The 26,375-nt window shown below is 43.5% G+C and overlaps 1 protein-coding gene and 1 non-coding gene across 3 annotated transcripts in view; one reads left to right on the top strand and one right to left on the bottom strand.

Moving 5' to 3' along the window:
- Positions 1-24,647, top strand: part of MFHAS1 (multifunctional ROCO family signaling regulator 1) — a 108,528-nt gene extending 83,881 nt beyond the window's left edge. The window contains exons 2-4 of one of the 2 annotated variants that reach the window (XM_061134730.1): positions 9,231-9,357; positions 16,483-16,593; positions 21,986-24,647. In XM_061134730.1, coding sequence (XP_060990713.1) covers positions 9,231-9,357; positions 16,483-16,510 — 155 coding nt within the window. In that variant the 3' untranslated portion in view covers positions 16,511-16,593; positions 21,986-24,647. The remainder of the gene's footprint in view (positions 1-9,230; positions 9,358-16,482; positions 16,594-21,985) is intronic. The other variant, XM_061134729.1, reaches the window with a different exon arrangement.
- On the bottom strand, positions 8,755-8,827 carry TRNAG-UCC (transfer RNA glycine (anticodon UCC)). Its single transcript has one exon. It is a non-coding gene; the product is annotated as a tRNA-Gly (tRNA).
- Positions 24,648-26,375: the final 1,728 nt, after the last annotated feature.

Genomic DNA, 26,375 nt, shown 5'->3' with positions numbered 1-26,375 from the left:
GTAATCTTTTGCAATTATGGTTTTGTCTGGGTGTAAGTGCAGGAGTGGGATTGCTGGGTGATAGGGTAGTTCTATTTTTAGTTTTTAAGGAAGTTCCATACTGTTCTCCATAGTGGCTGTACCAATTTATATTCCTACCAACAGTGTAGGAAGGTTCCCTTTTCTCCACACCCTCTCTAGCATTTACTGTGTGTAGATTTTTTTGATGATGGCCATTCTGACTGGTGTGAGGTGATACCTCAGTGTATTAATAGTTTTAATTTGCATTTCTCATAATTAATGATGTTGAGCATCTTTTCATGGGCTTTTTGGCCATCTGTATGTCTTCTTTGTTGAGATGTCTACTTAGACCCTCTACCCATTTTTTGATTGGGTTGTTTTTTATATTGAGTTACATGAGCTGTTTGTATATTTTGGAGATAAATCCATTGTCAGTTGCTTCGTTTGCCATTCATCACATTCGCCTCCAGGGCCTTTTTGCTGGGTTCCTTTCTCTTTTTTACCTTTTTTATCTTCTAAGCCTTGTGATCTTTCAATCACTCACTCCTCCATCTACCCACCTATTCATTTTAGTAGTCAGACACAGAGCCTTAGAGCTGGAAAAAACTCAGAGATGGACAACGCCTCTTGCCCAATTCTGTTTTTCAGGCGTGGGATAACCAGCTCAGAGTACAAGTGGCACGTACAACATAACTCACAGCTTCTTAGAAAAGTGTTTCTGGTTGTGGTCCCCATTTCCACCTCCCATTCTTTCCTCAGGCCTCTTCAGTCACACACCCATCCCCACCTTCTGTCAAAGGCTCCCGTCATCTCCAAACCCAGTGGCCCCATGTCTGTTACTTTGCTTTCCACACAGCAGAATTTGGTACGGCTGGTCACCCCCTTTTCTTGAAGGGGTCTGGTTTCTTTTGTGAAGCCATGTTCTCCTGCCTCGTGGCAGTTCCTGGCCAGCCTCGCATCTTTCAGCCGTCAGCTAGGAGCACCCCAGGCTCCGTCTCCAGTTCCTTCCGCTTCTCTATCGACTCACTTTCCTGGGTGACCTCATTCACTTTTATGCCTTTACCGGATCACATGTTTGCTGATTTCTCCCGAATCTCTACCTCCAGCCTTAACCTCTTCCCCAAAGTCCAGAATTTAAAAAGTAGTTGCACACTTATTATGTATTACCATGATTGTCTAACAGTCAGATCTAACTTGACCAAAAGAGAGCTCAGATCTCTTTTCAGATCTCAGGTCAAGTCAGATCTAACTTGACCCAAAGAGAGCTCCTAATTTCTCCCCTTCCCACAAGTCACTTCTCTCTTAGTCTCACAAGTAGCACCACCAGCTGTCATCTTCCCAATCCAAAGATTTGGAATTACCCTTGGTTATTCTCCGCCTCTTACCTCCACATCCAAGTCATTGGAAGTCTGCTGACTGCCTACAGAACACATCAGTCTCTCCATCTCTGTAGGCGCCTCTCCAGACCAGCCCTCTACCACCTCTCACCTGGACTCATCTGTGAGCCTCCTCAAGTCCCCCCGCCCCCTCCGGCATTCATTTTGCCATCCTTACACAACAACAAAGTGATCTTCTCAGATCAGATGCTATTACCCTACTTAAAACCTTCCGCATGGCTCTTTACCACCTAGAATAAAAACCAAACATTTCCCCCTGGTCTGCAGAGTCCCCATGATCTGAGCCTCACTCCCTTCCTTCCTCCTCTTGTCGTGTTTCTCCTTCACCCCACAATCTAGACTGGGCAACCAAGCATCTTCCTACTTTCATGATTTTGCATTAGTGGTTTCCTCGGCCTGGAATGTTTTTCCCGTGGTTTGCTTCTCCTCATCATTCAGATTTCAGCTTTAACATCACCAACTCGGAGAGGCATCTCAGGCAACCCAGTCAATCTTTTTCTCTCATTACCCTGTTTTAATGATCTGTGTAACGAGGTTTTAAGTAGTTAGCAGTTTTTTTTCTCACCAATCTTCCTCCTAGACTCTAAGCTTCACGAAATCAGGGACCGTTGTCTATCTCATTCCCTGCTGTTCTCTCAGAGTTTCTTGAGCTGCCTGCATTGCATTAGTTCATGGTGGTTATGTACCTGTTGAATGAATGGTGAACTCAGTGGCAGAACCAGGCCTAGGACATAAATTTTCCTCTTTTGTTTCATATCTGATTTATACCAGGATTTCTTTTGCCAGTAAAGTCATTCCTGCCTCTTAAGTTATTGTGTTTCCTGTATACTGAAAGGTTAAGATTTCCAAAAACAATTCCAAAGCCACATTACCTTTAATTCATTCTGATTTTAAATTTACTTGTAAATTTCACCTTTCATTTAAATATGTTAGAAAAGACCATGTTCAGTGACAGTTTGTGACCTATATCCCTTGGTTTTAAAACTTCTTTTCCATTTATTCCAATTGGCTATTATAAAATGGCCCTTTAAGATACTTTTATAAGTTGGGAAAAGCATGTTTCCATAGTTGTGCATGATTTTTACCTCGTGATAAAGATGTCGGCTGGTGATGGGTCCAATCCTGGGCTTGGGGATAGACGGCCCACAGGTCTGTTGTTGCTCTTGACATGGACTCACTGTGTTACTTCCTATGTGTCAGTTTCTCTTCTTAAAAAGTCATTAATTCATAGTCACAATGGATTTTCTTAAAATCAGGACCACCAAAATGTACAACAAACTCTATTTCTTCGGAGCAGTGGCCCACCTGGAGCCTCCCAGCCGCTGTGCTGTGAGGAGGCTCAGCTCTGGGGACCCTCCCCTGAGACAGAATGAGGCGGTCAGACCTGCAACAGCTGGTTTAGTGGGAACCCACAGGTATCGAGAGATCGCTTCTGCTCCCTTTTCTCATGCCCTTGACTGTGCACTGTGGCATGTTTTTATTATGTTTTTATTCAATGCACTTGACTTACAGTTTGTGTTAGTTTCAGGTATACACTGTAGTGATTCATTTTTGCAGCTTATACTCCATTATATGTTATTATGAGATAATGGCTATAATTCCCAGGGCTGACAGTATATCCTTGTTGCTTATCTATTTTATGTATATTATTTTGTATCAATATCGTACTCCTAAACTGTCCCTCCCCCTTCCCTCTTCCCTTTGGTAACCACTAGTTTTTCTGTACCTGTGAGTGTTTCTGTTTCACTATAGACGTTTGTTTGTATTTTTTAGATTTCACATATAAGTAGCATCATACAGTGTTTGTTCTTTATTCTCTGACTTATTTTGTTAAGCATAATGTTTTCTAGGTCCTTTGATGTTGCTGCAAATGGCAACATTCCATTCTTTTTTATGATCAAGTAACATTCCATTGTATGTATCCACTACATCTTCTTTATCCTGTTACCCAGTGATGGGCATCTGGGTTGCTTTCATATCTTAGCCATTGTAAACACTACTGTTAGGAAAATTAGGTGCATGTATCTTTTCAAATTAGTGTTTTCCCAGATACACTAGGAGTGGAACTACTGAACCATAGGGTAGTTCTGTTTTAATTTTTTGAGGAACCTCCACACTGTTTTCCATAGTGGCTGCACTAACTTACTTTTCCAGTGTTGACTCCTCCTGTGTGTATACTTTTTAGGTTTTATTATGTTTTAAGACCAGATGTCCTTTTATTTTTCTCTGGTTCTCGTCTTCCATATAAAAGTGACCGTGGGGTTCTCCCATTTTTGCTTCTCTGAGTAGGAGCCTTCCTGCTCATCGATTTCCAAGGGTGCTGCCTTTGCCCTGAGGGGATGGGGGAACATGTATTTGTGTATCATTGTGCCTCATCCATAGTCACATTGAATTAAAAGACAGCAGCGGACTTTGGGCAGCTCAGCGAGGCCTTGAAATCTAGATAATTCCTTGTTTAATAGAACCTATATAATTGCTTATTTTAAAATTTCCAGACCACTTTTTCTGTTTTGAGGGATGTTGATAACTCAGAACTTCCTGGATTAGGAAACAGGTTTTATTTGCGCAGAAAAAGACAGGTTTGGGGCTTTTGAAATATTGTGGTTTGGGTCGTCAGAGTGATACACTTTCAGTATTTTGCATAATGTGTCAATATTTGTGAATTCTGATGATAAGCAGAAAAAAGACAAGCTCATTTCACTTATCTCCTGTTGTTTAAAGGTAAGTCATAATAAAACTTGGTTTTCTATTTTTTCATAAGGGGAAAAACAGCTGATGAGAGTTCACTAGCATGTTAACCAGAAATCTTGAGACAAAGTAATTAAGTAAGTATAGCTTTTCGTAACTTTAATGGGCACAAAGAGACTGTAGGCTGTGTAGCCTCAGTGGATGCAGTGGTCTGTTCATCTGGCCAGATTTCTGTTTCTTCAGGAAGGCTGTATGAAGACCCTACATGAATAGAAAATTGCCAACAGAGGAGAAAGCACCAGCATTTAAAGCTGGCACCTCCCTTCAGTGTGAAGCATACTTAGTCTTTTTCTTAATTGACTCAAGCATAAAAATAAATTGCCTGAGGACCTTTAGGCCTGAATGACCCATTTCACTCCAAATCCATTTGTGTTCCTTATCAGTTTATGTTTCTAATGAGAATGCACTTTCAAATTTACTTTCTACATAGAAATATCAGTCTGTTTTTACTGACTACAGAGAATTTTTTTCTTCTGAACTGTGTCTTACTTTTTAATCATCTCCCCTTCATTGAATATTTGAGACGGTTACCAAGTTTTCGGTGTTTTATAGGACTACAGAGAATTCTGTCTGCTGAATTGTGTCATAATTTTTAATCATTTCCTCTTTGTTGAACATTTGAGACGGTTACCAAGTTTTCACTGTTATATAAACAGTGTTGCTATGAATAGTCATTGTATAATTTTTGCCAGAAAGAAAGACCCATTCCTTGAAGCAAATCCCTAAAAATGGAAATATACCAGGTCTCATGTATATTTCTCCTTACTCTATTGGTAACACATTTTCTGTGAATATGACATTTCATCTTGCAGCTCCCACCAACTTTGGAATTTTTTTATTAGCGTTTGCTAGCAATAACAGATGCATCATAAATCTAAAATTGCCACACTTCTAGGTCTTTTCCAGTCCTGCAAATCAGGACTGTCCTTCTGTCCTTCTTATTAGTCTGTCCTTCTCATTCATTCTCTAGCATCTCATAACTTCCTTTGGGGCACCCACCACGCACAGTAAGTACATCGTGCTTCTTTTCGTGTACGTGATTCTCTCCAATGCCCGAACCCTCCCCTTCAAGGTCCTGGCGTTAGACTCCTGTATCCCTGCTCTCCTCACATAGTAAGATCTCCCTAAAGTGAAAGTCGCTCAGTCGTATCCAACTCTTTGCAACCACATGGACTATAGTCCATGGAATTGCCCAGGCCAGAATACTGGAGTGGGTAGCCTTTCCCTTCTCCAGCAGACCTTCCTGACCCAGGAATCAAACCTGGGTCTCCTGCATTGTGGGCAGATTCTTTACCAACTGAGCTATCAGAAAAGCCCCACTAATTAGATGCTCAACCAATAGCCCTGCTTTTGTTTGAAAATCAAGTTTGTGTTATGGAAATTTGAGCCGATTAGCTTCTATTTTAAGTAGCTAACACATTAGGAACCACTCTCTGTATTATTGATTAGTTTTGGGGGTTTTTCTGGGTTGGGGGGGGAAGGCTATTTTTCTTACTTTCTTAATTCAGCAACTGGGCACATTTCTTAAATTCTCAGAACCCGGGCCCCATACAGTAGCTTATTTGAGAGCACATGTGTCCTGGAGCTTGTATGCAATTCTGTTTCTTGCTCTGTCCTCCACAGTTCAAGTGAATTTTTCATATGCATGAAATTTCTCAAGGACTTCAACTTTCCAACTGTTTCAGTGGCTGGCAGCCCTGCTGGGGTGGGACCCAAACAAAACCAGTTACCTAGACCTTTGTGAGTCTGGAAATCTGGGGCGGGGAGCATAAAGCTCTTGGTTTAGAGAAACTGATAGCCAGTGCTTAATAGTCAACTGCAAGTTGTTTCGAATCCTCTGGCAAACTGGTCTTCTCACCACAGTACCCCCAGCAAGGAAGCCAGCCATGCAGGAACCGCCGCCTGGGGCTTGTGCCAGGTGTGTTCAGTCGTTCAGTCGTGTCCGACTCTTTGCAACCCTTTTTTAGGACTGTAGCCCACCAAGCTCCTCTGACCATGGGGTTTTCAGGCAAGAATACTGAAGTGGGTTGCCATTTCCTCCTCCAGGGGATCTTCCAGACCCAGGTATTGAACCCACATCTCCTGCATTGCGGGTAGATTCTTTACCACTGAAAAATTGGGGAAGCCAGGCTGGGGGCTTACCGTGGGCATTTGTTATCCTGGGCTCTTAGGCAGCTGCAGGCAGAAGGAGTCAAGCCTGTGTGAAAATTCCAACCAGGAGAGAGTCCTCAGGGGAAGCCAGAGATCTCCTGTCTAGGTTCAAGCCTTGGGAGTAACCTTTGGACAGAAAGTAGAAATTGAAAATACCAGGTGAGGAAGCAGGGGAGGGCGGCCCAGGAGTGGGGATGTTAGCAGGTATGAATGGTTCAGAACATCCTCTTGGGGCAGTTGTAGCCCCATGGTACGCAGGCGGCTGGTTGGTTTAAATCTCTCTGTGGGACTCGGAGCAAATCTGTTAAACTCAGGGAGCTTCTGACTCATAAAGTGGTATTTGGACTGGATGACTTCCAAGGTTCAGTCTGGTGTAACACACTCTTACTTTGGTTCATTTTATGACTTTGAGAGCATTTAATGTTTATGGTTTTAATTTTCCTTTTTATAATTTGAGATCTTTTCCTAGCTGGTATCAGATACCATGTATCCATGATACAAGCTAATGATGCTAAATTAACTTTTGCAATCATTTGGTGTTTATACTAGTTTGGTTGTGCGTGCTCAGCCCCTTAGTCGTGTCTGCCTCTGTGCAACCCCATGGACTATAGCCCCCCAGGCTTCTTGGTCCATGGGATTCTCCAGGCAAGAATACTGGAATGCGTTGCCATGCCCTCCTGCAGGGGATCTTCCCAACCCAGGGATCAAACCTGCATCCCTTATGTCTCCTGCAAGCCCTTAGCTCGGCTAAGAAACTCAAATTACGTTAGATTCATATTGTTCAAAGTCATAAGAATGTTCAAACCAGGAAACAGTTGTCTTTCATAAGAGTACAAATATGTCAATACTTAGTTCATTACTGAATAATAGCATTTGGGGACTACTTTTCTAGGAAAGATATGTTCTGGAATAAAGCAGCAGTCTCCACCTTGCAGTCTCCACCTTGCAGTCTCCACCTTGCAGTCTCCACCTTGGGGGGAAGAGCCCCAGAGATGGGCTCCCCAGGTCACATTGCCCAGTCAGTCCCTGCCTAGGCTTGACTCTGGGTACATCACATAACTTCCCTGCATATTAGCTTCCTCTTTTACAAAACAGCCTTCCCCCATGGCTCAGATGCTAACAAATCTGCCTGCAATGGGAGACTTGGGTTCAATCCCTGGGTCGGGAAGATCTCTTGGAAGAGGGCATGGCAACCGGCTCCAGATTCTTACCTGAATAATTCCATGGACAGAGGAGCCTGGCCGGCTACAGTCCATGGGGTCTCAAAGAGTCAGATACGAGTGAGTGACCTAACACTTTCACACTTCTCACTTTTGCAGAATGAGGATAAACCTTATAGTAACATTGCAAAGATGAAATGGGATGTATATTTAAAGCTGTCTGTTCAGTGCTGGCATATGGTTATGCTCTATCAATGTGAGTTCTGCTGAAGGTGAGATGTTTAGATATATGGATTCTGAAGCAAAGGATTTTTGGTTTGTATACTCACATGTTGGCATACACTCTGGTTCCCCAGAATTTCAAATCAGTAATACAAGTGATGGCTGTCACAGAGTCAGTGTTTTTTTTGCAGTAGCATCTTTCCCCAGTTGGCATATGATTTGTCTCTTTGGTTTATTTACTTTCTAAGTAGGGGAATTTGGCACCATTGTCCGCCAAAATCTATTTTTTGAATTTTTCTGAGCAAGAGCACCATGATGACCATGAAAACAAAGAAAGATCAGGGTGCTCCTGGTTAAGTGAATGGTGGGGAGGAAACCCAAGGCGTTGCTGGTCTTAGGGAGGATTTGATGATCTGGTTGGAGAGATTGCATCCAGGGCAGAGTACACAGATTGCCTCTGGGGCTTGTGGTAATCCAGTAAGTGAATTATCTGTTTTTACTAGCTCCCGTGACTCACAAGAGAGCACTGTGCTGGTCCTTTCAAATCTGCACACCTACCTACCCAGGAAATCCTCTTGCCAGCTTGAAGCTGGGCTGTTTACCTTGATAACACACCTTTAGTCGAATGCCCTTCCAGATCATTAACGCAGGGCTTTGTTGCAAGGCTGCCGTGACTCCCATCTGCCCGGATCCTAATTATGAACGCCTCCTTGGCAGCTCTGCCTCTCTGGGGCTCCAGGGACCCTGGCTCAGTTTGCCGCGACGTCTAGATACAGATCTCTGGAGCCCGTCTGTGGAAAGGAAGGTGAGGAAAATAGCGGCAGATGCTGCCTTTGTCTGGAACGGTGGCCTTCCCACCACCACCATTAGCAGCTTGTCCGCCTCACTGTGGAGAATGTTCTAAGGACAGAGCCTGTTTTGCTCTGATTGATCGTTTGTTCTCCGATTCTCTCTCCTTCCTACCTCCCCTGTTCCCCCCCCACCCCCAAGTGCTGGATTCCTCTCTATGGTGGTCCCATTTGTTTTTTTAAACCTGTATTTATTCATTGCTATATCGTGTAGCTGTGGGATCTTAGTTCCCTGACCAGGGATTGAACCTGTGGCCCCTGCAGTGGAAGTGCAGAGTCTTAACCACTAGACCACCAGGGAAGTCACAAGGTCCCATTTTTGAAGGCAAGTCTCACTCTTTAGGGCTTCCCTGGTGGCTCAGATGGTAAAGAATCCGCCTGCAGTGCGGGAGACCTGGGTTTGATCCCTGAGTTGTAAAGATCCTCTGGAGGAGGGCATGGCAGCCCACTCCAGTATTCTTGCCTGGAGGATCCCATGGACGGAGGAGCCTGGCGGGCTACAGTCCATGTTGTAGCAAAGAGTCGGACACGACTGAGCGAATAAGCACAGCACAGATTTAGCTGTGTGCAGACACAAACATACACACGCACACAAAACACTGAAAGCTACTAGGATGATACCCTGTGAGCAGGTTCTCACAAGAACTTTCATACAAGCTCTGTATACCCCGCTCATTAACACCTGTTTCTCTCTCTGCCTGCAGGGGAGTTGCTGAGTCAGCCCAGACCAGAGGGAGTGGCAGAGATCATCTGCCCCAAGAACGGCAGCGAGCGAGTGAATGTTGCCTTGGTTTACCCACCCACACCAACTGTGATCAGCCCGTGTTCCAAGTGAGTTCTGATCCCGTAGCCCCCGTCCCTCACTCTCGGACCTGCCTCAGTCATTGTAAGAACAGAAGCCAAGTTAAAGTACCTTTCATCAAACTCTGAAAAGCTCCCCTCCCAGGGCAGACCTAGTTTTCTGGGTGACAGCAAGACCATGGCTTATACAACAATCTAGGAACTTTCATGTTTTGTTATTTGTGGTTTTCTTTTGCTGATAAAAGTTAACAGCATTTTAAAATAGCTTTCTTGAGATATCATATACAGCTCACTCATTTAAAGTATATGACTATTTTTTAGTATACTTGCAGGTCTAATGCAACCAAAGAGAGCAGTTTTTTCTTTTAATTCTGCCATTGCTTCAGAAAACAGTGAGAGCTCATTAAATAAGAAAAGCTGTAGAAAATCTGAAGTAGACTTTTTTTTTTTACCTGTGGGTCTCTGATTCTCGATCAGTCTTGACAATTGGAGACTGTGTAGTTTGCTCCCACCCTCCCCAAAATGGACTTCAAGACACAGAATATACCTGTGTGAACTAACTTTCGTATACAATGTTAGCATTAATCTCAGATGATGAATTTAGGTTAGCTCATCTGTTTGGCTTTTTCTGTAGTGTTAAGAATCCAACAGGCCACTTTTACACTGAGATGAAATACCTTTCTTTCTATTGCAAATCTTGAAAAGTAGCAGTCCCTGGTCACCTGGGTGATATGAGCAAAGGATTCATGAAGGAAATTTTGATTTTTCTTCTTAGTTGACCATACAGAATTTTTTTTTTCTATATCTAAGCTTTGTGTAGGGAGGTTGGAAAGTTCACACTGGAGAATGGTGATCTGTCATGCATCTTGAGAAACTTGGTATCAGGCTGCATCCCTGAGAGCTTGTGTGATAGGAACTCATGTCTCACGACCCTCCAAGTGTCTGCGGAGTAGGGGTCTGCAGGGGCTTTCTCATGCATTCGCAGCTGCCCCCTTTTCTCTAAAGCAGCTGACTCATTAGACAGAACATCCCTAATCCATCTTTGCTGGAAAACATCACTGAGCACCCAAGGGAAACTTCTCTCAGGCTCTTCTCTTCAGAATGCTTTTAAGGTTAACATGTACATAGTGTTCATTCATCACTAGTATATGAATAGTATATTGACCCTGTGAGACCTTGACGTGCTTCTTAGGATTACATAATAACTAAGCAGGGATATTCTACAGCTTTTCTTATTTAATGAACATTCCCCTCTCCTGAGCATACCAAACAAAATGTTACCATTCTTTGAATTGGTCTCCACTGGTCCCTCTCTTTCAGATAGGGTGAGGATGAAGGGATCTTATAGAAACAGCAGGGTCTGGGATGGAGGGAAACAACTGTTCAATAGACTCTGCATGGGTATAGATTTTCCTGAGCCAGGAGAGATGGTAACTTATTGTTTGTCATAGCTATGTGGCATTTAGTAGGCGAGATAGAGGTCGGAGTTAAAATATCCATTTGTACAGAAACCACGGTGGCACTGAGCCAGTGTTATCAGTGTCTTTTATGGGCTCCTGCTGTCCTGCAGAAATGCTATCAGCTCCCCTCTCACCCAGTTTCTCATACCTGATATGAACAAGCAGCTTTCAAGTCTTGGGTAATCAGAGCCTCGTGGCCTGAGACATCGAGATGCTGGAGGGGATACCTTTAGTGACTGACCTGTTTTGACCTAGCTCTGTGAATAGTTGTGTTCTAAAATGGATTCTTTTCAAGGGGTCTCATAGAATGGATGGTAGGTGGGGTCTCATAGAATGGACAGTAGGTTTAGAGGGTAACTCTCAATTCTAAATAAAGGAACATCCTAGAGAACAAAATGTAAACCAATAGGCCCTGCACGACCCACTGTATGCTCTAATTTACAGGTGGACAGCAGTGTACCAAATGTGGGAGATCTGGGGACCAATAAGGAAAACTGTCCCAGCTGGTGGTCTTTAGGTCCACACAGCGTGGGTCTGAGCCTGAGAGTGAGGCTCGGGGTCTCAGCAGGCAGCAGAAATGGGGAGACTGGAGTTACTGCCTGGGCTTTGCAACTCCAGCCCCAGTTAACTTAGGCAAGTCACTAAAGAGTAACCTTTTATGACTCTCTCATCCCCTGAAATGCAGGTCGATGGTCAAGATCAGACTTTCTTGATCAGGCATGGGTGTCAGAATTTCTAGGGCCAGGCACTGGGCTTTAAGAAACAAGAGTCACTCTGATGGTCTCAAGTGTGTGTGCCCGACGTTCTACTCACTGAGGTTCTTCTGCCCGCCCCCGCGCTCCCAGGTGGGAGGCCAGCAAGTCTCTTTGTCAGGAGAAATTCTTAGTAATCATGCCAAGATGACAGGCACCAACCAGAACCATCCCAGGAAAGCCAGAATAATCACCCAATTCTTAGGTCATTGATCTAGGTCACAGTATTTTTTAAAGAGGCACTCCAAGCTCTTTGACCAGTTTCAGTTCAGTCCAGTCTCTCAGTAGTGTCCGACTCTTTGCGACCCCATGGACTGCAGCATGCCAGGCTTCCCTGTCCATCACCAACTCCCTGTTTGACCATTTTATGCCTCTCCTTTATAGGTCAAATGAGACTGGTCATTAACAACCTGCTTCGGACAAGTAAATTAATGGTGCTATGCTGAGTTTTACAAGCAAAAACCACTGACGACTATTATTTGATTGGATCTTCCTTATGAATTCCAAGCTTTCTATTTATCATTTTTTAAAAATTTCTAGGTGTTTTGTCCCCCTGCAGAGAGAAAAGTGTGACTTACTCTCATTAAGTCACTTTGGGTGATGGTGAAATCTCTACCAGCATTTCATTGGGAAGAGGTTACGTGAATTGAATGAAATGTCTGTCCTCTTGCACCTCACTCTCCAGGGAGAAACCTAGCATCTGAGTGACTCCTTGGTTCCTTTGCTGATTATCAGAGAGAAATATGATTATTTCTATACTCTGGTGAAAAAACATTGAGATGAGATAAAAGTTCATTTAGTAGCAGATTTGCTGGGTTGCTTTGAAAACTTCTCATCCTAAAGAATATGGATTCTGATACATTTTTAAAGCTTTATCTGTATACTTTCATAAAAGGTGCCTATTTAATGGTTCATATATCTATAGAGTTGGACAACCATCATCACAGTCTCATCCTAGAACATTTTCATCATTTCAAAGAGAAATTTCATGCCCACATGCAGTTACTTGTGTCTAATACAATACCTGGTTCTATGCAGAAAATAAATATTTTTAGCGCCACTTTCAGTAATGGCTTTGCTCCCTGCTGTGTTGGTATTAAAGAGATTTGTGAGTTTTAAAGAAATTCATATGAACACTTGTTATCCCTGGCCCAGTGGTCTAAAGTCAGTGAACTGACTTGCTTCCCCCACTGCCAGCCCTCTATTTACTGAACAATAGAAGGGAAATGGTATTTCTTAGAGGGAAATCAGCCTCCTTCAGAACTCTTTTTCTTTTAAAGTATAGGGAGCAATATTTTAAAACACTGACTTAGTTTTAGGTTCACAGTAAAATTGGGCACACGGCACAGAAAGATTCCATTCATCCGCCAGCCACACACACAGCCTCCCCCACCGTCAACATCTCCCACCGGAGTGGAACATTTGTCCCAGGTGATGAACCTACACTGACACCTCCTTATCAACCGAAGTCCATTCTTTATATTAGCATTCACACTTGGTGTTGTACATTTCATGGGTTTGAACAAATGTAGAATGACGTGATACAGTATCACACACAATATTTTCACTGCCCTGAAAATCCTCTATGCTCCCCCTATTTATCCCTGTGTCCATTTTTAACCTTGGGCAACCAGTGATTTTTTTTTTTTTTTAGCTTTACTGGGGTCAAACTGATAAATAAAACTGTAAGATACTTAAAATGTACATTGTGATTTGATATCCACATGCACTGTGAACGGATTCCCATCACCTAGTTAATTAACACATCCATCCCTCACATTTACCCTTCAGAACTTATGAGAGGCAACCTCACTGACATTTAATCTGGACATTAAAGGGGTACTGAGCCTTGGACATTAGGGATCAGAGGGGGCAAAAATATATTTTCAGTGGGGAAAGCAAGGAGAAAGTAGAAGAAATTTATTTTTAGAATTTTTATCTCTGAATTCCTATCTCCATTTTATTGCTCTATAGGTTGAGATACTTAAAATTCCAATTTGGAAGGGAACTGTGAACTTCTTTGGGGAAATGGCAGCTTGCTGTTTGCGTTTCATTTTTAGCTACCTTAGAATATTTCTCTTTTTCATTTACAAAGAGATTTCCCTCCTTTATCAAAGTATATATTCTGAAAAACTGCCGTTTAACTCAACTTATCTACTGATTTTCATTTAAAAGACGGGATCTAGAAGGTTAGCTATGAATATATCTAAGACATGTCTTTTACCTTAAGACATATGAGAGATACATTCAGTAGGTAGAGACAAGATGGCAAAGTAGGACACGTGCTCATTCCGTCTCATGAAAACACCAAAATCACAACTAACTGCTGAACAACAACAACAAACACAAAACACTGGAACCTACCAAAAAAAGATATCCTAGATCCAAAGACAAATATAGACACAACAAGATGGTAGAATAGGGGCACAATTGCAATCAAATCAAATTCCATTCCCGCCCGTGTGGGTGACTCACAAAAGTAGAAAATTATCATAATGCAGAGGTTCTCCCACAGAAGTGAAACTTCCGAGTCCCATGTCAGGCTCCACAGCCTGGGGGTCTGGCACTGGGAAGAGGAGCCCTGAGAGAATCTGGCTTTGATGACCAGTGGGTTTGATCACAGGAATTCCACAGGACTGGGGCAGACAGAAACTCCATATTTGGAGGGTGCACACAAGACCTCGTGTGCCCCAAGACCCAGGGTAAAAAGCAGTGACCTCACAAGAGCCTGGGCCAGACCTGCCTGCTGCTATTGGAGGGTCTCCTGTGAAGGTGGTGGTCGGCAGGGGGAACTGTGGCTCACTGTGGGGACAAAGACACTCTCAGCAGTAGTTCTGGGGAGTACTCATTGGCATGAGCCCTCCTGGAGGCTGCCATTTTTTCACCAAGACCTGGCCCCACCCAACAGCCTATAGGTTCAAGGGCCTGGATGACTCAGGCCAAACAACCAAAGAGATGGAAACAGAGCCCCACCCATTTGCAGACAGGCTGCCTAATGTCTTCCTGAGCCCACAGCTGCCCACCTCTCCCCTTAGACCAACTTCATCCACCATGAAGCACACAGCAGAAGCAAGAACTCCAGTCTTGCAGAACAGAAACCACAGTGACAGAAAGTTAGACAAAATAGCAGAGAAACAAGTCCCAGATGAAGGAACAAGATAAAACCCCAGAACAACCAAGTGAAGTAGATATAGGCAAGCTACCTGAAAATGAACTCAGAGTAATGATAGTAAAGATGATCCAAGATCTTGGAAAAAGAATGGAGGCACAGATAGAGAAGGTACACGAAATGTTTAACAAAGAGCAGGGCTTCCCCGTTGGCTCAGTGGTAAAGAATCTACCTGCAGTGCAGGAGACGTGGGTTCGATCCCTGGGTCATGAAGATCCCCTGGAGAAGGGAATGGCTACTTAACTCCAGTATTCTTGCCTAGAGAATTCCATGGACAGAGGAGCCTGGTGGGCTACAGTCCATGGGGTCGCAAAGAGTCGGACACGACTGAGCAGCTAACATTGTCACTGAACAGAGTGCAACAGTACAACATCTTTATTTCAAGCTAGATCTGCAAGAGGGTGACTTCATTGAACTTCTCTCTGTGCAACACGAAGAGCTCAGTAATGAAGACCTGATGGAGTTGGAGGTCCAGAGAGTGGCTGAATGGAGATAAGAGGAAGAAGTAGTAACTGAAGCACCGGAGAGATTCACAACACAGGAAACAACAAGAGGAGTTTCCTTATTTGAAGAGGCATGGTTAGTTTCTGAGGCACAGCCCTCAAACACAGAACAGAACAGGAAGGTTTTGAAGCAGCCATTCACAATGCCGCCCAGTGGTACCAAAGAACTGAAAGCATTTCCTCTAAGATTAGGAACAAGACAAGCCACTAGTATTCAACATAGTTTTGGAAGTCCTAGCCATGGCAATCAGAGAAGAAATTAAATGAATCCAACTAGGAAAAGAAGAAATAAAACTGTCACTACTTGCAGATGACATGATATCACACAGAAAATCCTAAAGATGCTACCAGAAAACTACTAGAGCTCATTGATGAATTCAATAAAGTTGCAGGATACAAATAAATTGGGAGCTTGGGATTGACATATACACCCTACTATATTTAAAACAGATAACCAACAAGGATCTACTATATAGAGCACAGGGAACTCTCCTTAGTATTCTGTAAAAACCTAAATGGGAAAGAATTTGGAAAAGAATCAATATATGTATATAAAACTGAATCACTTTGCTATATACCTGAAACTAACACAATATTGTAAATCAACTATAGTCCAGTATAAAATATAAACTATTAATAAAAAAGAACATACTGGAGTGCAAATTACATGCTTCTATGTGGTCTCCTGATAATAAAAGACAAGGCTCAGACTGCATTTCAAACTTGGATTATTGTGTGTACACTGGAGCATTCCAATTTGAGTCAGATTCCAGCTACTGACTGTTTGCAAGTATTCTCCAACGTAGAATGATTACTTTGCATAGGAATTTTGCCAGTTACATTGTTAAGATATAAGGATATTTAAGACCAATTCAAATAAGCTTTTGTAAGAAGTAGGATGAAGACGATTCTGTGGTCTTTATCTTACCAGATGGGCAAAGTATGTTTAAATGCACTCAGATCAGTTACTATGGACTAGATTAAAAACTTTTTTTTAAGGAATGGATGAATTTGGCTTAATCACAATGGAGAATTTTTCACTGATCTCAGGGTGGGGATGGGATGGTATTTCACAAGGAAAAGAGGCTGAAATGTGGAGGTTGCCTGTGGGGCGTGTCACACTGATTTGCATTGATTTGTTTTGTTCTCTGTAAAGAGTAAGACAGCTTCCTGCCTTGTTGCTGTCACTGGCTGGGAGGAATAGTGTTTCTCTGATTATTTAGTCTTCCATCAGCCACATTGATACTGGAATTTGTTCCCTCTCTGCTCAGGTATCTCCATACTTTCTTGGACAATTAAGTGGAAAAGATAGTGCTTCTTTCCCTTATGCCATCATTTTTACTGTACCCAATCTGTGACTTTAGGAGCACCAATTTTTAAGGGTAAGTCTCTGGGAAGCAGAGAGGGTTTCTTAAATAGATAAGGGCTTCCTAAGGACTTGGAGAGTTTAGAGGGAAACGGCGGGAGGGTGGGTTTGGGATGAAGAGATTCCAAAGAGCCAGACACTTTAAGATTACAAATCTTTTATCCAGAATCAAGATGTGTTTGGGATTTAAGAATAAGAAAACTGCTCGATTCTTTTGCCTGATTTACTATAATGCATATATCAATAGCCTTAGATGCTTTTTGGGAAAAAAGCCATTTAAAAAAAAAAAACTCATGTAATGCAAGAATATAACATCAGGAAAAGCTCAAGCTGATCAACACAGCAAATAGTTTTTTAAAAGCAGTGTTGGTATTTATTTTCCCAAGCCAGTTTGATGGACTCTGGAGTTATGCCTCCAAGTTTGAATCCTATGATTCGTTGGGGCTGTGACAGGTGCAGGTCACAGAGGCACCATCTCGTGGGGTCATTTGGTGCATTTAGAGAAACCTTTGCAGGGGAGGCATTTAGCATTTTTCCTTACACTGAGTAAGTGTCATTCAATAAATTCAGCTGTTGTAATTTCTACTAGAAATATTAGTATGCATACTGTGGATGACCTATAAAGGGAATAATAAAAAAAAATTTCAAAATCCAAATACAGATGCTTGAGTAAAATCCACTCACTGACTTACCTAGGACCGCCTAGTGTATTAATGAGGTGACTCTGCACAGCAGGTGAGTGTGTATGCTGAGTGTGCAAGAGAGAAAGCAGGCTCACCTTCCTGTCTACCACCTGTCAAGATGAAGTACACGCAGATCTATGCGGCCACCTAGAGCTAGTTAGTAACATCAGTGTCCTAACCGTGCATTCCTGGGGCAAAGGGGAGACGGGTGGGATCCTTCCTTTCGTATTGTCAATGTCTGGACAAACTGTACATTGTGGGGATGTAAAAGTGGAGATATAGTGAGGCCAGCCCATCAGGAAAGGACTGCTGGGGGGAAGAGAGTTTATGACAGTTCCTTAGAGGAGGGGGCAGGCGGGGTAAGGGGGACCCAGGGATGCAGGGAGAAGCACCTGGAGGGTCAGGAGGCTGAGGGTAGGGAGGAGCTGTGGGAGGAGCCTCTGTTATGGTTTCTGCAGGGAGGTGCGGGCAAGGCAGGGGGCAGGTGGATTGGCCAGCTCCCTTGGGCTCTGGGGCATAAAGACAGCCCGAGTGTGGAGCCTGGCCCTGGAGTGATTAGGGCAGGTGGATAGTGGCCCAGAGTGTGGCTCCCGATAAAGGGCGTGGTCAGGGGTGTGGACTTTGGATTCCCTGGTGTGAAGTCGAGAAGCATCTGCGTTGTTGACTGTGTCTGGGAACTGACTGGCTGAGGCTAGGAGGGGCCGCCCCTCCCGGGGTGAGCAAAGCATCAGAGGACAGAAAGGAGCTGCTTAATTAATACACCATGGCATGGCATCACTTCAGCCCAAGCTCCTAAATACCCTGAGTGTGCTGTCACACCCCAGGAAGGGCAGGTCCTGTGACCTGGGAGGATCTGGGGTGGAGCCTCCCGCGCTGACCTCTCCTTTCTCCTGTGGGATCTGTGGTCCTGTTTCCATCGTCCTACCTGGCAGCTCCCCTGGACGTGCCAGGGGCTCTGTAGGTGTTCACTGTGTCCTCTGCCCCAGAGCCCTTCAGGGTCTGCACCTCCCGTCTCCAGGGACAGCCTCACTCTGCACCCGCTGCCAGGCTGGGGGCTCTGTTCGCTCTTCTCCCCCTCTCCCCATACTCGGCCGTCCCCTGAGACATCTTGCCCCACCTTGTCAGTGCATCTTATTTTTTTAAGGAATTGTTTCCATTTATTCAGCTCCCCAAGTTTATGCGCAAAACTTTCCCACATCAGCGTGTCTTGAATGAGTGAAGCTGGCTGTTGAGCTCTATCTTCGGCCCATGCTTTCCTGTAGTCCTCCTGTCTCTGCCAAGATCCCTATGGGTATCTCAACCTGCCTCCTCCTTGCTGGCCTCTTTGTCCTGGAAACCAATACGATCTTTCAACATCAGACCCCCATCACCTCGCTCCCTATTGCAAAGCCTTGAATGGCTTCCTGGTGATTATGGTTCAAGTTCAAAATCCTGGGCAAGACCCACAAGGCTTCCCAACCTGACCCCAGCCCCGCTTCTGACACGTGACACTCCCTTACTGTGAAGGGTGAGCCACACCTGGCCTCCGGCCGGCTCTCAGTCCATGGCCAGCTGCCGCCCCTTCTCTCCTACCTGATGACAACCCATCATCCCTGTGGCCCGGGCCACGTGTCCCCTCCCCTGAGAAGCCAACGTCAGTCCTGACTGTCCTCAGCCCCTCCTTCCTTCTCATCTCCTCCCCCCTCTCATCTACCCCTCCTATAGCCTGGCTGTCTTTTGCCTGAGACTTTCTCATGACATCCTATTCCTCCTTCATTCAGTAAATCTTTGGCCCTCCATGAGGCCACTGTGCCTAACGGCAGAAAGTGAAGAGGAGCTAAAGAGCTTCTTGATGAGGGTGAAAGGGGACAATGAAAAAGTTGACTTAGAACTCCACATTAAAAAAAAAATCTAAGATCATGGCATCTGGTCCCATCACTTCAAGGCAAATAGAAGGGGAAAATATGGAAACAGTGACAAACTTTAACTCCAAAATCACTGCAGACAGTAACTGCAGCCATGAAATTAAAAGATGGTTGCTCCTTGGAAGGAAAGCTATGACAAGCCTAGACAGCATATTAAAAAGCAGAGATGTCACTTTGCCAACAAAGGTCTGTTTTCATCAAAGCTATGGTTTTTCCAGTGGTCATGTATGGATGTGAGAGTTGGACTATAAAGAAAGCTGGAAGAATTGATGCTTTTAAACTGTGGTGTTGGAGAAACCTATTGAGAGTCCCTTGGGACTACAAGGAGATCAAACCAGTCAATCCTAACAGAAATCAGCTTTGAATATCCATTGGAAGGACTGATGCTGAAGCTCCAATACTTGGGCCACCTGATGCCAAGAGCCAACTCATTGGGAAAGGACCCTGATGCTGGGAAAGATTGAGGGCAGGAGGAGAAGAGGGCAGCAGAGGATGAGATGGTTAGATAGCATCACTGGACATGAATCTGAGCAAACTCTGGGAGATAGTGAAGGACTAGGAAGCCTGGCATGCTATAGTCCATGGGGTCACAAAGAGTCAGACATGACTTATCAGTTGAACAACAATAACAAGGCACTGGGCCAAGTGTTGATGGTACAAAAATAACAGAATCTAAGAATCAAATCAGGAATATAATAGCCTCCTTGGGGAGAATGGGAACCAAAGATACAACCAGAGAAACCTGTGTCTAATTCCAGTTAAAATGTGATACCTGCAATGACAGGTGTATCGACAAAGTCCTATGGACACAGAAGAAAGAACCCTGCCGCAGAATTGGGAAGAACCCCAGGAGGTAGCATTTGAGGTGGATCTTGTCGGAAGAGATCAAGTTTGAGATGGAAGAGCAAAGAGAGGTGGGGCGGGGGGGCGGTTAGTGATTGACAGCTCCTCTCTTTCCCTCAGCACTCAAACAAGAAAAATGATATCCATGTGGAAAAATGTTAAGACCTGGTTTCCTTTTTCTCCCTTGAACACTGGAATATTCCCTCCGGGTGCCCTTGATTACGTATCCTTGTGTTTCTCAGTCTTAACGCGTGGCTCAGGGGAGCAGGCGGCCAGACACAACTGTCTGTGTTTCTCAAGATTTGTTGGATCCAATGAGAAAAACATGACGTAGCACCTCCCCCACACGAAGCCAGAACTCGCTGCACCAGAGTTAACTGCTTGGTTGGAGTGGTGTTTTCACCCTGCCGTCCTCTTTACACTTCGATGTATGGTTACTTGATTTTGAGGCAGTTTTCAAAACTTCTCTGCTGAGAAGCTGACTATATTAACAGGCCTTCTGAAAGTACCCATGGCTCAGCGCCAAAGAAACACGAAACTACCCCGAGGGCCCCACATATTCCAGCCTTGCTTTTTGCTGTCAAGCATACCTCGGTGTCAAATAACCGTCTTTAAAGGTCTGGCCCTGCTGCTCACTGGTGTATGCCCTTGGGGAAGTTATCTAACCTTGTGGAAACATAGCTTCCTTTTTGGTGAAGGCAGAGCCTACCTGCTAGAGCTTTAAAAGTTAAGGATTAATCAAATAATGCACTATGGTGAAGGCTGCCATTCCTGGCATGTAATAAGTACTTAGTGAATGGAAGGTACCTATATTTGGTGAAGTTATTGATCAGATGCTCCCAGCCGATTCTTGTGTGTTAGGTAGACACTAAATTATCAGTTTCCAGAAAGTCAGGCAGCATTAAGAGAGGGATGCCAGCGACTTCCCTGGTGGTCCAGTGGCTAAGCCTCCACGCTCCCAGTGCAGGGGGCCCAAGTTTGATCCCTGCTCAGGGAACTAGATCCCACATGCCACAGCTAAAGATCCTGCATGCTGCAACAAAGACCGAAGGTCTCACCTGCTGCCACTAAGACTGGATGCAGCCAAATAAATAGTTTTGAAAAAGAGATGTAGGGTGAAGGGTAGGGGAAGTGGATCTGTTTTATTAAATGTTGCCAAGCACTTTTAAAGACATCACGTTGTGCGTCATTACAGGAAAGCTAAAATAAGGGATGGGAGCATCTCACACGTTTTCATCTAACCATGTTACCTGAATTGAATGCCACTTTGTTTAAAGATGGTAAAGCATCTGCCTACAGTATGGGAGACCTGGGTTTGATCCCTGGGTCAGGAAGATCCTCTGGAGAAGGAAATGGCAACCCACTCCAGTATTCTTGCCTGGAAAATCCCATGGGCGGAGGAGCCTGGTAGACTACAGTCCGTGGGGTCGCAAAGAGTCGGACATGACTGAGCGACTAAACTTTAAACTTTAATTAGCTGGTGATGCAGCAGCTTCTTCATTTTCTCTTCATCTAACTCCAGCTCTTAGTTTGACAGTCTTTAAGTACAATCATGCTTTTGAGTCCTGACTGACACTCATTCTCACGTTTTAGTATATATTCCTACTTGTAGAGAGTTATTTAGTATGTCTGTGTGCGCTTCTTGAAAGGAAACAGTGCTATGTTTGGAGTTCAGGGTTCTTAGTTAAGCTGTGAAATTACAGTGGAATAGGTAGTTATGGCTAATTCATCTAGTCCTTGCTTTATGTCTGAATTTAATGTCATGAACAGAAATGTTTGAGTAGGTTTCTAGTGAAAAAGTCTCTTCCCTTTGTAGGAACATCAGTTGTCTGCATTTACTATTTTACACGGAGCTCTAGAAGTAGACATGAAAATCTGTGGCCAAAAAAAAATTATCGCTTGCTGTTCTCATAATTGAGAATGTCATTTCCTATTTCCCTGGTTCATTTCTGTGCTTTCTTCTCATCTACCCACATAGGAAGAACGCTGGGGAAAAGCACAGAAACCAGTGACTTCTTACAGCTGTGGGATTTCCATGGAGAAAATAGCATCAGAACGCACCTGGACCATCTTCTGTACCCGGCAAACCCTCCACACTCCCAGGCGTGTTCTGTGAATTCGCGTGCATGTGTGTTCAGGGTGTTTTCGTGCAAGGGAGCACACCTAGCCTATAGATGAGGTGGGGAGGGTGCAGGTGGGGGAAAGGACGGGAGAGACTATGGAGCAAATGTTTTACAACCTGAACCTCAGAACTGTGATCCTCCAAGGAGAGCGCTACTTGAAGAAAAGAAAAAAAAAAAAATAAAGTCGAATGGCTTCTCAGGGATTTTTTTTTTTTTTTTCCGTGCACATATAAGCCATAATTCCAGTACAGGTGGCAGTATTCAGAGCACTCAGATTTCAGTTCTGTTAAATGTGAAAGAGGGATCGACTGACCATTCATTGCTGTTCCACAACTAGTGTAAAATATGTATATGTTTATCTTTATTTTTATAATACGCAAATACATTTAAATTTATACAGTCTGAAGCTTCTAGCATTAGTTGACACTGGTGCAATATTCTGATGAGAACTGTGCCAACATGGGGCTGATTTCTTTCTTTAGCATCGGATGTTTTGTTTATTCTTTAAGACTTTGCAGATTTAAAAAAAGAAAAGATACCTATCTCTTTGCTCATGGCTTAAGTGTTGGTTCATAGAGGTTGACAATAATCATCAAGAACCTTAAACATGCATTTTAGGCAATAGCCCCTTCCCCTCCTTTTCAGTAAAAAGTCCCTGGTCACTAGGTGATAGTCTGATGGAGGCCTGGTGATTAAGATTCTTCAGGGGAGGGGGATTAAGGGGTCCACATATCCAAGGAAGAGTGGAGTCTTGCAATAGCTTAGTCAGGCGTTAGTTCCAAAGCATGTAAAGAGCTCTGCTAATAGGTCCTGTTCCCACCCCCCCGCCACCCCCTAGAACAGAGTCTGTGAAATTTGGCAGAGCTCTCTGAAAGCTGGTGTCAGACCCTAAGATAGTGAGTTGCCTAATTGGAGAGCATAAGCCCACATTGGTTATTTATAAATACAGAGCCTCTGACTGGATGGTCTACTGCCAAGAACTAGTAAAACCCTGGTTTTAAAATCTCCATGACATAAAACCTAAAAAGCCAACCAACCAACCAACCCGCTCTCTCCTCCTCATCGGGGCCAAACAGCGTCTACTGCAATAGTAACACATTCTTTGAAGAGTGTGCGTGACTCTGTTTACATCTGCCTCCTCTGCATGCTGATTGAAAAATGTGTGAAACTGTTTCTTTCCAGTGTAAGGCAAGAAAAACTAGTCAGCGGTATTACTCGTTTACTTCTATAAAGTATTGTCTCTTGGAATGCCACAGTATACGATGTCTCCACATATTTAAAAAATAACAAAGAAGTGGCTGCATCACAAAAAAAAAAAAAAACCACAAATCAATTTTTGTAGATGGTTTTGTGCCCCAGGAGTTAACTTTATGAACTCCAGAACCTCTAGTCAAACAAGCATGATTTCTTATAATCATAAAATCAAATGGGATCAGACTAGTTCTGCATTTTAATACTTGAGTATGGCACCTCCGATTTGCAATTTCATTTTCTTTTGGAACAGTCACAAGATTCACCTTGTTAATCCTTCTGTCACAGTTCTCCTGTGCGTGTGTGCATGTGTGTGTAAGTGTAAACTGAATGGTAACATTTAATTGCTTTATGGACCACTGAATTGTTGGGCATAAAAGTTTTCCAATTGGCAGGAGACAGTTCTTCAACTGTCAAATTAACCAACTTTGACCAGAAAAAGGCTGGTAAAGTGACTTCAGGCTAACTCCCCAGGGGACCATATTAACTGAAAAAAAAAAAAAAAGTTCCTTTGGGTGACATACCCTGCAAAGTGTGTGCTCTTATTATGAACATAGATGCCCACAGTCTTAATATCTGCTCTTTTTGGACACGTGATGTTTTATGCTGTCATCTGAACCTTAGAGAAGCAGTGTAAAAAGAAATCTTGGTATCACATGTATTTTAGCAAAAAAAAAAAAGTTATCCTGATAGAGGGTCATGTGACCAAAAGCAGCTCCAGAAAAGCTTGAGAACTTGCTTCGGGGGAGGGGGGAAGGTTGGAGATACAGAAAACACACTGCTCTATAGGAATTTTCTTCATCTATGCAGGAAATTCCATTCTCTCTTTCAACACCTGGGAAGGCTCAGTTGGGGAGGCTGACTGATGGGCAATTCGCTAAGCACAAAGGGGGATCTTTTCCAACTAAGTCGTCCCTGCCTTGCAAACAGACGCCCTCCAAGTTTGTTATGGTTTCTATTCCTGCATCTTGTGGTATCAAAACCACTTCCTGGAATTGTAAACGCGCTGCCAGAATAAATGTTTTTTCCCCCTTCCAAGAAAAAAACCGCCAGTGCTCATATTTGACACTTGTGCATTGGACTCTTTTTGAATGAATAAAATGGAAAGGGTTTGGTGTCATTTCTGATGGAGTGTGTGTTCTTTTTTCATGCCACAGTTTGTGCATTGTAATTGTGGTTTCCTATTTAATTGCCATAACCGGGCAGAAATTTTTTTTTAAAAAATTCAAAAAAGTTTAATAAAAAATACAAAGAAATGATGAAGCAGTTATATTTCCAGAGTTTAGTTATTTCTGTCTGTCTTTGTTTGTTTCAGTTTTATCACTTAGGAAATCACTATATTCTGTTTTTAGTTTTAGGTCACTTTGAGCCACAGGAGGTGGATGGTGGTGGCTCTGGTTGGGGAAGGAGATGAAAGAACCTCTTTCATGCTCTCCCTTCTGTGTTCAGGCTGGAGAGTCAGTGCTGGAATATTACTTGTCTCTTAAAGCCTTTTCTCGGTGATCTGCTATGTTCCTACCAAAACTTATGATAGGTGTGCAAGTTCCCTTTCCCCGGCCTTTCTTTGCCCCAGGGGTCTATATTTGCTGGCTGAAGGGGCTGACCCGTGGATACTGGGTCAGAGACTTCTATTCACCCTGTTTTTTTTTTTAAAGGACAGTTGAATTAAGGATAAGAAAGGAAATGCATGTGGTTGCTTCTTGCAGAAGCAACAACCTTTAGGGAAGGACCCAGTGCACACAAGCCCTGCCCTGAGGTGCCGGAGCTTTGGGGACACAGGGGAGAAAGGAGGGCCTTGTTGTAAGACTCCTGAGAAGGTAAGTGGTGTCACTGGGTGCCCTGAAGTCAAGTCTCCCTCTGCCAGTGGAAAAGCTTAAACCAATTGCTGATCAGACTTTTCAAGAGTAGGGAAGCACACCAGTCTTCAGAGCAGCTCTCTTCACAATAGCCAAGACATGAAAGCAACCTAAATGTCCATCAACAGAGGAATGGATACGATGTGGTACATATTTACAAAGGAATATTACTCAGCCATAAAAAGGAATGAAATAATGCCATTTGTAACATGAACGGACCTAGAGATTATCCTACTAAGTAAGTCAGAGAAAGACAAATGATATCACCAATGTGTGGAATCTAATAAAAAGTGATAGAAATAAACATACTTACAAAACAGACTCACAGGGCTTTCCCTGGCAGGCCAGTGGCTAATACTCTGTGATCCAAATGCCAGGGAGCCTGGGTTCAATCCTTGGTCAGGGAACTAGATCCCACCTGCCACAACTAAAAGACCCTGCTCTGGGCAACTAAGACTGAACAAAACCATATTAATTAATTAATTGTTTAAAAAATGACTCAGATCTCAAAGCCAAACTTACGGTTACCAAAGGGGAAATTGGGGAAGTGATATATTAGGAGATTGGGGTTAACATATACATACTACTATATATAGAATAACTAGTAAGGACCTACTGTATAGCACAGGGAACTCTACTCAATATTCTGTAATATATGGTTAAAAAAAAAAAAAGCATGGAAAAGAATGGAGGTGTGTATATATATGTGTGTGTGTATAACTGATTCAGTTTTCTGTACATCTAAAACTAACATAATGTTGAAAATTAACACAGTCCGATAAAATTTTTTTTTTAAAGGAGTAAGGAAATGAGGTGTGACCCCTGTGGACCATGTCCAGGTAAAGCAAAGTCCTCAGATTCAGTGCCACCGCTAACCCTCCTGAACTGGAAAGAAACAAGGAGCATAAACCACACTTTGGGCCTCATTTTTCTTTGCCAATAAGTTTGGAGATCTTTACACTTGCTGAGTAGGTCACGGACCAGCAGACACCCCCAGTGACGATTACAAATGCGTCATCCATCACACGTATGTATCCTTCCCTCCCAAAGCTATTTCTCCTGTTTAATTGTGAGCTTTTTGAAGAAGATTGCTAGTTTGCTTTGAATGCACAGTGTCCCACAAATAGTGGGTTCAGAT

This window comes from Dama dama, chromosome 32, assembly GCF_033118175.1.
Source record: "Dama dama isolate Ldn47 chromosome 32, ASM3311817v1, whole genome shotgun sequence".
Taxonomy (NCBI): Eukaryota; Metazoa; Chordata; class Mammalia; order Artiodactyla; family Cervidae; genus Dama; species Dama dama.
Note: the sequence above shows the minus strand (reverse complement) of the source record. Positions and strands in the feature narration are given on the sequence as shown.